Source organism: Rutilus rutilus (assembly GCF_951802725.1).
Source record: "Rutilus rutilus genome assembly, chromosome: 9".
Taxonomy (NCBI): Eukaryota; Metazoa; Chordata; class Actinopteri; order Cypriniformes; family Leuciscidae; genus Rutilus; species Rutilus rutilus.
The window spans coordinates 2,071,769-2,084,268 of record NC_140223.1 but is presented as its reverse complement, the minus strand read 5'-3'; the positions used below and the strand labels follow the sequence as shown (position 1 = coordinate 2,084,268).

Here is a 12,500-nt window from a genome sequence, read left to right as displayed (position 1 = left end):
TTGTATGAAAACATATGATATTTTGAGAGAAGTAGGCGTGAAGGTTTGTGCTTAAACCCGGCCGTCAGTGGGGCACAGGTGAATCATACGAAAAATTTGCTAAATGAGATTGTACGAATTAGCCACCAATTCGGCACACCGTAACAAAATACAAATTTGCCATGAGATTTAGTTGGAAATTCAGAGAATCCAGTAACTGAACCCATAACGCGGATGCATTTCAAAGAAATGAATGTTTCCTCTATTCAATTAAAATTCAAGTGTAGCTCAGTGGATGTTTCCATCAGAACACACTGCATATTAACAGCCTGTTTTTATGACTTTGAGGTTCTTTAGCGGTTCGGGCGTTGATTCTTTGGAGATGAATAAAGGTCTTGATGTTAGATTTTTCTCAGAACTTTGGCTAACGTTCTAGCAACGTAATGAACACACGTTCTTCCAGCACTAGAACCTTCGTTCAAAGTTATCTGGAGAATAATGTTCTCAAAAACGTTAGCACAAAAACCTTATTTATGCATCGGTTATGCAACATTTTTCTGACACGTTTTAGTTGGACATTCATCTAACGTTTTTTTTTAAGTGTTCAGAGAACATACAAAATAATATTCCCATAATATTTGCAGAATGAGAAAACAGAATGTTTGCTTAATGATCGCTTAACCGAGAAAAAGACGTTTTTAAAGTATTTAAAAAAAGTGGACGTTCAGCAATAATGGGAACATTAGCAAACCGTTCTTTGAACATATTGTCGTCAGCTGGGTAGAACTTGGGAATTAAAGGGTGAATCTCAAAAACCACGACTGAAGTCTAGCTCGTATTTTTCCTCAGAGCCTGGGGATTATGTTTTGGTTTTGAAATGCAGGCGGTGAAATCGAGGGGGTGTTTATACGCGTCAGAACTCGCTCACATTTCACCAGAGGTTCACCAGAGGGCTTGAGATGTTCCTCACACACGCAGGGACATCCACGTGTGTGTATGCTGGGATACTCAAGCCAGAACAAGTTTCTCTGTGTGTGTGTGTGTGTGTGTGGACTGGCTCAACAGATGAACTATTTTAAGCAGTTGGTGCATCTCTTGTGCCAGCTGTGAAAAACTGAATGAGGTTCTTTTCGCCAAGACTTACTTATTTACTACTCGGATGTAGGGATTTCCGGTGTTGTCCTTTCTTGGCTTTCCTCTTAGCTCTCTGATAGACAGTTCAGGGTTCGTATGAGGTGCTTACATTTGACTTTTTGAAATTGAAGTCCTGGAAAACAGCCATATTTATGAAAAGGAACTTGAAAAGCGCTTGAATTATTGAAATACAATGTGAAATTAGTGTTTAATTTTATCGATTAAACAATCTTTTCACACAAAATTAACGCTGCAGCCCGTCTGATATTGATAGAGCCATTTCGCATGGCTATGAGCGTGATATCGCTCATAAATATCCAAATATATGATACAGCTTTCATGTTTCAGGTCAATCATATATTCAAGGGAGAAAAGCCAGTTTGAATAAGGAAAGCGATATCTTTGTCATAGTATCCTTTCAATGGTTAAAGTTTCCACAGTCATTGCATCTGCTGCACTTTATTTGTACCACTTTTTTATTTTTATCTGTTTACCTTTTTTAGAATTTGAAAAATAATATAGATATTGTTTTGATAAGTGAGATCTCTGATTGTAGTCCTTGAAAACCAAAAAAGTAGTGCTTGAAAAGTCCTTGAAAGTCCTGGAATATCATTTTAATTAGACAGTTCAGGGTTCGTACGAGGTGCTTAAAGTGCTTAAGTTTGACTTTTCGAAATTTAAGTCCTGGAAAACCGCCATATTTATGAAAAGGTACTTGAAAAGCGCTAAAAGTAGTGCTTGAAAAGTCCTGGAATATCATGTTACAGTATCTGTACAAACCCTGATAGTTTTACATTTCACTAGAGGATTTTCGATCTCCTACTGAAGCAAGGTGTCCCTCAGGGTTCGGTTCTAGGCCCGTTATGATTCCTCATCTACATACTACTTATAGGTCAGATTTTACATTTAAAATGGTTTTAAATGTCATTTCTACTCTGATTACATCCAAATCCATCCAATCTGTAAGCCTGCTCGATCCACTCAACATTTCTGCTTGTGTGAATGAAATAAAAAGATGGTCCAACACGACATATCTGCTACCATATCGGTAACGGCCGATATATGATCATTTTTAATGTTATCGTTATCAGCCTGATAAGAAAGTGTGAACGATATATTAAAGCTGATAAATAATGTATTATCTCCTTCAGCTGAGACTCTTCAGATGCGCACTGTTCCAACATGATGATTTTGAATTGCTTGAAATATGATTGGAATCATTTCAAAAAAGGAAAATACAGTCAAGTCTGTCACAGGCTACATAACATCATAATGAGAACATTATAATTGTGTGCTTGGGACATGGCTTTTAATAGTGAGACTTTTGTTTTTGTAATCAGGCTCTCAAAAATGTGGATTTCAATTTATCGGCTTTCAAAATATAAAGAATTATCGGTATCAGCCAAAATGTTCATATCGGTGTATCCCTAGTCCAGCTCCAACGTTCTGAGACTAAACATGGACAAAAAACGTAGATTATCATCGCTGGATCTCCTTCACTTACCAGCAAAATTCACCTGTGAGATTGCTATTGCTCTCATCATACCGAAACTGTCCAAAATCAAGGTGTTATTTGTGATTTGAGGAATGTCTGAAGCAGGAACGCTGCTCGGACTCGCTCTGCTGGATCACTATCAGCTCTACATCTAGTGAGGATTGAGTTTGCACTATCAACATCACTTTCATTATAAGACACACAAGTGATGGTTTCACAGGAAATAAGGGCGTTATTTTAGGAACGTTAATTTCTTACATTCATTTTTTTTTCTTTCCTGTTTGTGGAAAGTTTGTGTTTCTCATCAGACATATTCGGCCTGATCGTACCCTGTGTTATTTGAGATGCTATTATAGTTTTTTAAAATTTGTTTAAATTTTTAAAATTTAGATGCAATTTTAGTAATTTAATTCAATTGTGTTTTTGCCATTATTATCAGCTCTTTGTTTAAATGTCTTTGTAGTTTTTATACTTTAAACTTTATACTTACGTTTGTGTGTTTGTGTGTGTGTGTGTGAATGTGTGAGAGTTTGAGTGTTTGTGTGAGTGTGTGTGTGTGTGTGTGTGAGTGTGTGTGTGAGTGTGTGTGTGAGTGTGTGTGTGAGTGAGTGAGTGAGTGAGTGTGTGAGTGAGTGAGTGTGTGAGTGAGTGAGTGTGTGAGTGAGTGTGTGAGTGAGTGAGTGTGTGAGTGAGTGAGTGTGTGTGAGTGAGTGAGTGAATGTGTGAGTGTGTATGAGTGAGTTTGTTTGTGTGTGTGAGTGTGTGTGTGTGTGTTGTGCTCCAGATTTGAATGATTCCTCAAGTTATGTGTCTTGTATCAGATGTTGAGTTTTGCACGATCACAATCTACAATCAGAACCTCTAGTTTAACACACTCTGTCTGCAGTGAAAGGTTTCCTTGAGTGTAGAAGATGTCCACGGAGGATTTGAGTGTGTTCCAGTCGCGTCTTCTGTGTCTTGAGTTCTGGCATCCGGTGGCGTTTTCCGTCTTTTGGGTTTGAGAGTCGTAAAGTCTCTTCCTCAGGCGTCTAGGAAACATTAGAGTGTTTCACAGATCCAGGAGAGAGTTCAGCGTCACAACATCAGATTCAACCACAGAATCAAGAGAGAATCCATATTTCACTCGAATTCCTATAATGTGGAAATATATTGAAATTGAAATTAGTGCTGGGCAATTATTAATCGCTTATAATTATTTATATATATATATATATATATATATATATATATATATATATATGTGTGTATGTATATATATATATATATATATATATATGTGTATATATATATATATATGTATGTATGATATATAAATAACACATTTTTCTTAAATACATGCATGTGTGTGTATTTATATATACAAAATAATTATACACTGTACACACATTATGTAAACACAAACTTTTATTCTGGATGCGATTAATCGTCATCATGGGTGTGTTTTTTGTGTTTTCTTTAATCTGGGAAGTGAATGTTCACATCAGTTTTATAACACAATGAATCCAGTGTTTTTGAGTTTGTGTGTTTGTTTGTGGTTGGCTTCCTTTGAAGTATGTCATGTGTTTGCATGGACAGGAAGTGACCTGGACACGTACGTGTGTGTGTGTGTGTGTGTGTGGTTGACCACAGTGAGGTTAGTCAGTACTGAACACATTTGAGTGGATGAATGACTATTCACATGTGTTTTTGCAGGTCTGTAGATCAGTGTGTTAATTTCATGTGTGTGTCGGTGTGTTTTAACCCAACACACACTCATCAAACAGTTTCAGCAGGTTTGAGTTCAGATTAAATCAAGTGCATTACTGTGAAAATTATTTTCTTTTTTTTTACACTTCCGGGTCAAAAATGACCGGCCTACAAAAATGCTTTTGGATTTTAAGGAACAGCAAATAGCTGAACATGAAAACCATTGCGTCTGTGAGAGATCTTCAGTTAAACAGGCTGAAGTGTGTGTGTGTTTCCACTGAGTGTGTGTGTGTGTGTGTGTGTGTGTGTGAGTGAGTGTGTGTTTTTGATGAGACCTTTAAGTTTTCACCAGCTCCAACTGAAATTATCCTGGGAGTCGACAGGCCTTTTCTGTCTGTGGTCACTCACACACACACACACACACACACACACACACACACACACACACACACACACACACACACACACACACACACACACACACACACTTCAGTTTGGTGTGTTTCCTCACGTTGTTTTCTGTCTGTTCATCTCATCTGTCAGTGTGTGTGTCTATAAAAGCACGCAGTAGAACAGGGAAGTGTGGCGAGAGTCTGGACTCGTGATTCTCAAGGCGAATTTATTTGTTTAATGCTTTTCATTGTTTCAAAGCGTTTACAGAAAATCATGATGTTAATGCTTATAGTATCTTAATATCTTAATGCCTTGCGTGTAGCAGATTAGAGCTGTGCAATAATGTAGATTTCAATAATTTATTAGTAAATGTTGAGGAGAACATTAAATAAGATGAATAAATGCTTTAGAAGTATTTTGATCAGTAAGTCAACTAATATTTTGACAATAACTCATCATAATAATAACTCAGCAAACACAGAACTTTCCCCTAACGTTAATATTTGGTTCCCATGGTTTTTTTGCTAACTAAATAAGAACATTTTAGGAACGTTCTTTTTTTGCCACCATAAAAGTGTGATTATTTTTTTAAATCGCCTAAAATAACGTATTATTTTTAGGTTATTATTTTTTATAAACATGTAAACAAACCTTCCAATTAAAACGTTGCAGATGTTTTGGTGTAATAATGACAGTATACAGAGCTCTGAAATAAGTTTAATACAATATTTAATAAAATGTTGCAATGAGATCAATCAAAACTGGTTATAATGATTACATAAATCCAACTTTATTGCTAAAATATTAAGCCAGGGTTAAGAATAGTGTGAAAGGCACAGAAATCATAAATTCATACACTGTAAAAAATGAATCACGGGTCTTGTTATTTTCATTTTAAATATTGAGGTGATAATTAAAAATATAGTGTATATTTTATTAAGAAAATTGTGGTTCAGTGTTGTATAGAAAATATTGAGAACATTTCACTAATAAAACCAAGAGATACATTTTCCTAATTTTTTATGGAAACACACACAGTTTTGAAGCTTGAATTGAGGAACCGATTAAGCTGATAAAATTAAGGCTACTATTTATTTTAAGAGAATTATTTCAATTATGCGGTTTTATTTAGAGACAATGTTGTTAGTTCCCAGCATGCTTTGCACATGGCTGGAAATGGAGAGTAAATATTGAAATTAACTGTTATTTTATGTGTTTTTGAGTGAAAGGAAACATCTGTTAATGTTTAATGTTCAGTTATGTTAGTAGTTTTAGCTAACAATATTATGTTTTATCTTAAATTATGTTAAGTTTTATTATGTTTAAGTTATATTATGTTAAGTTTTAAGTTTTAGCTAACGATATTATGTTTTATCTTTAAGTTGTATTATGTTTAAGTTATATTTTTTAAGTTTTAGCTAACAATATTATGTTTTATCTTAATTTATGTTAAGTTTCATTATGTTTAAGTTATATTATGATAAGTTTTAAGTTTTAGCTAACGATATTATATTTTATCTTAAATTATGTTAAGTTTTATTATGTTTAAGTTATATTATGTTAAGTTTTAAGTTTTAGTTAATGTTTTATCTTAAATTATGTTAAGTTTTATTATGTTTGTTATATTTTTAAGTTTTAGCTAATGATATATTTTATCTTAAATTATGTTGTTTTATTATGTTTAAGTTATATTATGTTAAGTTTTAAGTTTTAGTTAACAATATTATGTTATCTTAAATTATGTTAAGTTTTATTGTTTAAGTTATATTATGTTAAGTTTTAAGTTTTAGTTAACAATATTATGTTATCTTAAATTATGTTAAGTTTTATTATGTTTAAGTTATATTTTTAAGTTTTAAGTTTTAGCTAACAATATTATATTTTATCTTAAATTAAGTTTTATTATGTTTAAGTTATATTTTTTAAGTTTTAGCTAATGATATTATATTTTATCTTAAATTATGTTAAGTTTTATGTTTAAGTTATGTTAAGTTTTAAGTTTTAGCTAACGATATTATGTTTTATGTTAAATTATGTTAAGTTTTATTATGTTTAAGTTATATTATATTAAGTTTTAGCTAACGATATGATGTTTTATCTTAAATTATGTTACGTTTTATTATGTTTAAGTTATATTCTATGCTAAGGTTTATTATGTTTAGAATAACATTAGAATAACATTCTGCAACCCAAAAACTAACATTCTTTTTCTGAAGACAAATTTCCTTGCTAACCAAAAACAAACCTTGAAAAAGAACGTTGTGAGAACCAAAAATTGTTATCTGACGAAGATAACGACTGAAGTTGAGAGAACTCATAAATGGTTTGCAGGCCTTATTTTTTTAAGTTAAATCAATTCTTTTTTTTCTTTCTTTTTTTTTTTTTACAGTGTTGAGTCTCTGTGTATATGAGTGTTTATGGATGTTTTTCTCTTTTATTAAAGTGACCTTTTAAAACACACATACACACACACACACACACACACACACACACACTGCTGTAGTGGTTGTCATAGCGACGTGGCTCTTTGCACACACTGATGATGACTTAGAGACGCCACACAGCTGGCACAGTGTGTGTGTGTGTGTGTGTGTGTGTGTGTGTGTGTCTGTCTCTGGGTCAAATATGAGACAGGAAGAGATTAAACATAGAGAGAGTAGTCCAGAAACACACACACACATGCATGCGGTTTTAATGGTGTGTAGGCCAAACACACACTGTGAGAGCGTCTGGTGTCACGCACAATAACATGGGCTGGTCATGCGTGTGTGACATGCACACACACACACACACACATGGAGAAGCTACACGTCCACACGCTTCATTACACACATTACACACTCTGTTTCTGTTCGTCTCACTTTCCCTATTCATTTCACTCTCTCTGTTCGGCTTCCTGTTCCTAGAGAAACACACACAGGCACACAGATTGATGCTTTTATTGTGTATTTGTAAACATGCTTAAATATTTTGCTGCTGAGTTGTGTTGCACACACACATGCACAGTTTGCTTATCAAATGATGTGGGTTTTCAGATTTCTGGATCTACGAACAGAAAGAAAAACACACACACACACACACACACACATACATATACACACTTGCTCATGGATTTGTTAGTCAAAACAACATGAGCGTGTGTGTGTCTAAACCATAAATTAAGAACAAAATTCTCTTTTTGTATAGTTTTTTATGAATATTTTGAATTAGATTTTATTTTAATTTAGTTTTAGTAAAAATTTTGTAAAATGTTTAGTCATGTTGCTACTGTTAGTTTTTATTTATTTCCAGTTAGTAATTTAAGTGCTGTTTTTTGTTTTTTTTTGTTATAGTAATAAATATTATTACTATTTTTATTATTTATACTATTATAAATTATTTGATTTCAGCTTTATTTCAATTAACCATCCAAAATGTTTTATTAGTTTTAGTCAAGTTTTAAGTTATAGTTAATGATATTAGTTATATTATGTTAAAGTCCCCCTGTAGTCAATCATTTTATCCCTTAAAACAACTTTTATCACCAAAATGACATATCGTTAGCCTCATAGCATAATTGCCTAAGTAATATTTTAAAAAAAATGACTTAGGCAATTATGCTATGAGGCTAACGATATTTAAAAGTTTTTTCCTTGAAACAGCTTGAATGTAACTCGACACCTTGCCTCATTTAGTATTCGCGGTGCTATGAATATGCAAATGAGCCCCGCCTCCACTCACTCACTCAGCTCAGAGATCCACTGGTTGACGATCACACGTTGATCTGATTAGTTACAAGGTAGTCTGTGACATCAGAAACACCAGCGATTTCAAAGCGTGTTTTTGAGACTTTTTAAAGGGGACCTATTATGCAAAATTCACTTTGGACATAAATGTGTGTTGGCAGTGTGTGTACACAACCACCCAATAGTGATAAAAATCCACTCACTCCTTTTTTATTAATCCCCATAAATCATCAGCAGTGTCTCCCAACGACCTGTTCTCAGAATGCTGTTTTAGTGACGTCACTACAGCACAGGCCCCGCCCACGAGTGTTGACAGACACTGCCGTTTTAACATAGCCCCGCCCTGATCGAGTTCACAGCGAGTTGTACTGACGAGAATGTCTCCCTAGCGTTGTAGGTGTTGTGTGGCTGGATGTATTAATCCACATAGCTCTCTCTATTTACTCCCGAAATCTGAGGCAGCCGCTGAAGACGAGGTGGAATTATTTTGTTTTCAAAGAAAATGCTCCCTCAACTCTACCGAAATTCGTTTATGTACTTGCGCACTTCTTATACTGTTTACTCAGCTCCTGCTGTGAATTTCTGGAGTAAAACTGACGCTTCATCTTTTGTGTGATGTACAATAAACTTTATTAAACTCATCAGTATATTTTTGATCATCATTCGGACCTGGTCTGAAACAGCAGACTTGTAGGCTATTAATAGTGGATACATACAAGCAGATGACAAATACGTTATAACCGTAATTAAACTAAACTATACGTGTTCCATCTCCATACAGCACTCTGACTCTGTAGGCATTATTGTCCGACTCCGGGTCGAAATGAACACCGTTACTGAGAGTTTCTGATATTATCATCATTCTGTGAGATGAAATTGTCCTGAGAGCCTGAGCGCGAGCTCGTGAAGCTCCGCCCCCTGTGCCGTGCAGCAGCAGCTTAGGCTATTTGCATTTAAAGGGCACACACTAAAACAGCGCGTTTTTCTGAGCATCAAAAAGTGACAATTTAAACATGCTGTAAAAAATGATCTGTTGGGTATTTTGAGCTAAAACTTCACATACACACTGGGGACATCAGAGACTTATTTAACATCTTGTGAAAAGGGGCATAATAGTTCCCCTTTAAGGAGAAAATACTCAGCAATGGTGTCCACTTATGAATTTACACATGGTTTGTCTTGAAGCATATTAAAAACACCACACAGACATATAAACAACATTAAAAGCTGGATTTTCACCACAGGGGGACTTTAAGTTTTAAGCATTAGTTAACAATATTGTTTTCAGTTGTTATGTTCAATTTTATTGTTTATGTTCAATTTTAAGTTTTAGTTAACATACTGTTTTAAGCTATATATTTTTTAAGTTTTATTGTTTGTTTTATGTATTTATTTTTATTTAACAATATAATGTTTTAAGTTATACTATGTTAAGTTTTATTGTTTCTTAAGTTATATTGTTAAATTTTAAGTTTTAGTTAACGATATTATGTTAAGTTTAAGTTAATTATATTATGTTTTAAGTTATATTATGTTAGGTTTTGTTATGTTATGTTTATTGTGTTAAGTTTTAAATTGTAGTTAACAAGATTGTTTTAAGTTATATTATCTTAAGTTTATGTTCAAGTTATTATTTTAAATTAAGTTTTAGTTAACAATATTATGTTTTAAGTTACATTATGTTAAGTTTTATTATGTTTATAAAGTGATTATTTTAAATGAAGTATTAGTTAATAATATTATGTTTTAAGTTAGGCCTAAACCAGGCCATAAAGTGTATTATTATGTTTTATTATGTTGAGTTTTAGTTAATAATGTTAACCCTGGTCCTCTGTCTGTCAAACCTGTTTATGGGTGATTCTCCAACTAGGAGCACTTTTGGCACTGTGAGTTTATGGAAAATTCACTCTCTTAAAACATTCTTCCTAGCTTCATTCATTTGTCTTCTAACACAATATAACAGTGGGCAGTTTTAGAATTCCATGGATTATTATTATTTTTAACAGTTTTTCTGAAGAGCGCTTTCAAAGATGTAATTTCCACCACTTTTCAATTTATGTATTTTATTACAATATAATATTGTAAAACTGATTTGCTCAGGTCTATGTTTATTATAAGTCACTCACGCATATATTGTAAGTAATGAACTATTACTTCTTGATTTAAAATACTTTTAGATCCACATCATTGGTTATTCTTTTTTTTTTTTTCTTAAAAACTGTAGTGATGGAAATGACAGTTTATGGTGGAAAGATTGTTTCTGTTTATTTTTACTTAAATTGCCAGTCCAAAATATTTTTAACCATGTATTTTATTATTTAGCATATATGAGTTGAACAGTATACCTAATAGTTTTAAAAATAATGATTACAAATGATATGCAAATTATATGAACCTGTTCAAAACATTCATATAAATATAGTTAAATAAAAATAAATTTAGAGTGTACTGGAAGATATATAAAGTTCTCAGTCCAAAAGCACAAATATGTCATGAGAACATGCAAATAGCACACAAAAACAGCATATATCATGTCCAAAGCTACGCCTGTAACTTCTCGGAGGTGGAAATGACATTTTAGCAGTTCTTCTGCAATATTAGCACACCCTCATGTCAGGCTTAGCTACTTTTGGACTTATTATGTTGTTTACTCGTAATAAACATAAATACATTATTTTCATATTTGTTGTACATAATTCATCCGAACTACAGCCAAGGTGGAAACGACGCTGAATAAAAATACTCTGTTTAAAAGCTTGAGTTACCTTGATTTATTTTCTTGTGCTGAAGAGCACATGTGCCTGAAGTTTCATCGTCAACTAATACGTCCTTTTCACTATTATTCCCATGATTACCAAGTAAATAAAATATTTAAGGTGGATCTATTAAAGTGGATTTTGTTGAAGGAGGTGGAAATGACGGAAAACCTGGGGACAGACTTCTTTCGTTCCAAAAATAGTTTTATGATATTATTTTATTTGTCCTTAAGACAAACATTAAAAAAATATTTTTAAACCGATCCTTTAATATAATTTTTTTACATTCAAAGAGGGCCAGTCTGGGTTGGGGACCAGCATAAAACTGCTAAATCTGCTAATAAACAGCCTTGCAAAAGCATTTTTAAAAGAAAAAAGGGAGCATGAACTTCATAATGACAATTTATTTGTGCACTTGTTTGTTTATTTATGTACAAAAAAAGGCCAAGGACACAAAAGTGCCTGTAGTTGGAGAATCACCCTTATATTGTCAGTAAAAACAATATTTGAATGAAGTAATTGTTTTATTTTTTTAATTATAATGCAGTATATTTTCCGTTATGGTTTGTGTGTGGGTTAATCTGTAGTATTTACTATTAACAAATGTGTGTGTGTGTGTGTGTGTGCACTCATGAACAGGCTGTGTGTTTGACTGACATAGACAGGTTTATAGTACACACACACACGCTTTTGACAAAGTGAGAATTTGAGCCCAGTGTGAAAAATCTGATGTGTGTGTGTGTTTAATGCAGTTAAACATTCAGTCAAACCGCTGACCTGGTTTCATTTCTTCCACATGATAAATCTGTCTCTGTCTCTGTCTCTGTCTCTGTCTAGGTTTCAGAAACACGTTCACACATACAGGATCCTGCCTGACGAGGAGAACTTTCTGGCGGTGCAGGTACAGTGTGTGTGTGTGTGTGTGTGTGTGTGTGTGTGTAGAACCAGCTGTTGAGTTCAGTGCACAAGGAGTCTCCTATCTGTCTCTCTCTCTTTCTCTCTCTCACACAGACTCACACACAGAAACACACATGCAGAAACACATACACACTCACATAAACACTCACATAAACAAATACACACATACACACGCAGAAACACTAACACACACACACACACACACACACACACACACACACACACTCACACATAAACAAATAATACACACAGAGAAACAAACACTCACAGAAACGCACACTCTCACAAAAACACACACTCACACAGAGAAACTCACAGAAACACATACACACACACACACACACTCACAGAAACACACATACTTACACAAAAACACACACACACACACACACACACACAAAAATACATACACTC

At 33.6% G+C, this 12,500-nt stretch overlaps 1 protein-coding gene across 1 annotated transcript in view; it reads left to right on the top strand.

Moving 5' to 3' along the window:
• inppl1a (inositol polyphosphate phosphatase-like 1a) overlaps nt 1-12,500 on the top strand; it is a 40,741-nt gene that overhangs the window by 2,351 nt on the left and 25,890 nt on the right. Inside the window, exon 2 of the mRNA XM_084420104.1 lies at nt 12,006-12,069. Within this exon, the coding sequence (XP_084276230.1) occupies nt 12,006-12,069 (64 nt within the window). The remainder of the gene's footprint in view (nt 1-12,005; nt 12,070-12,500) is intronic.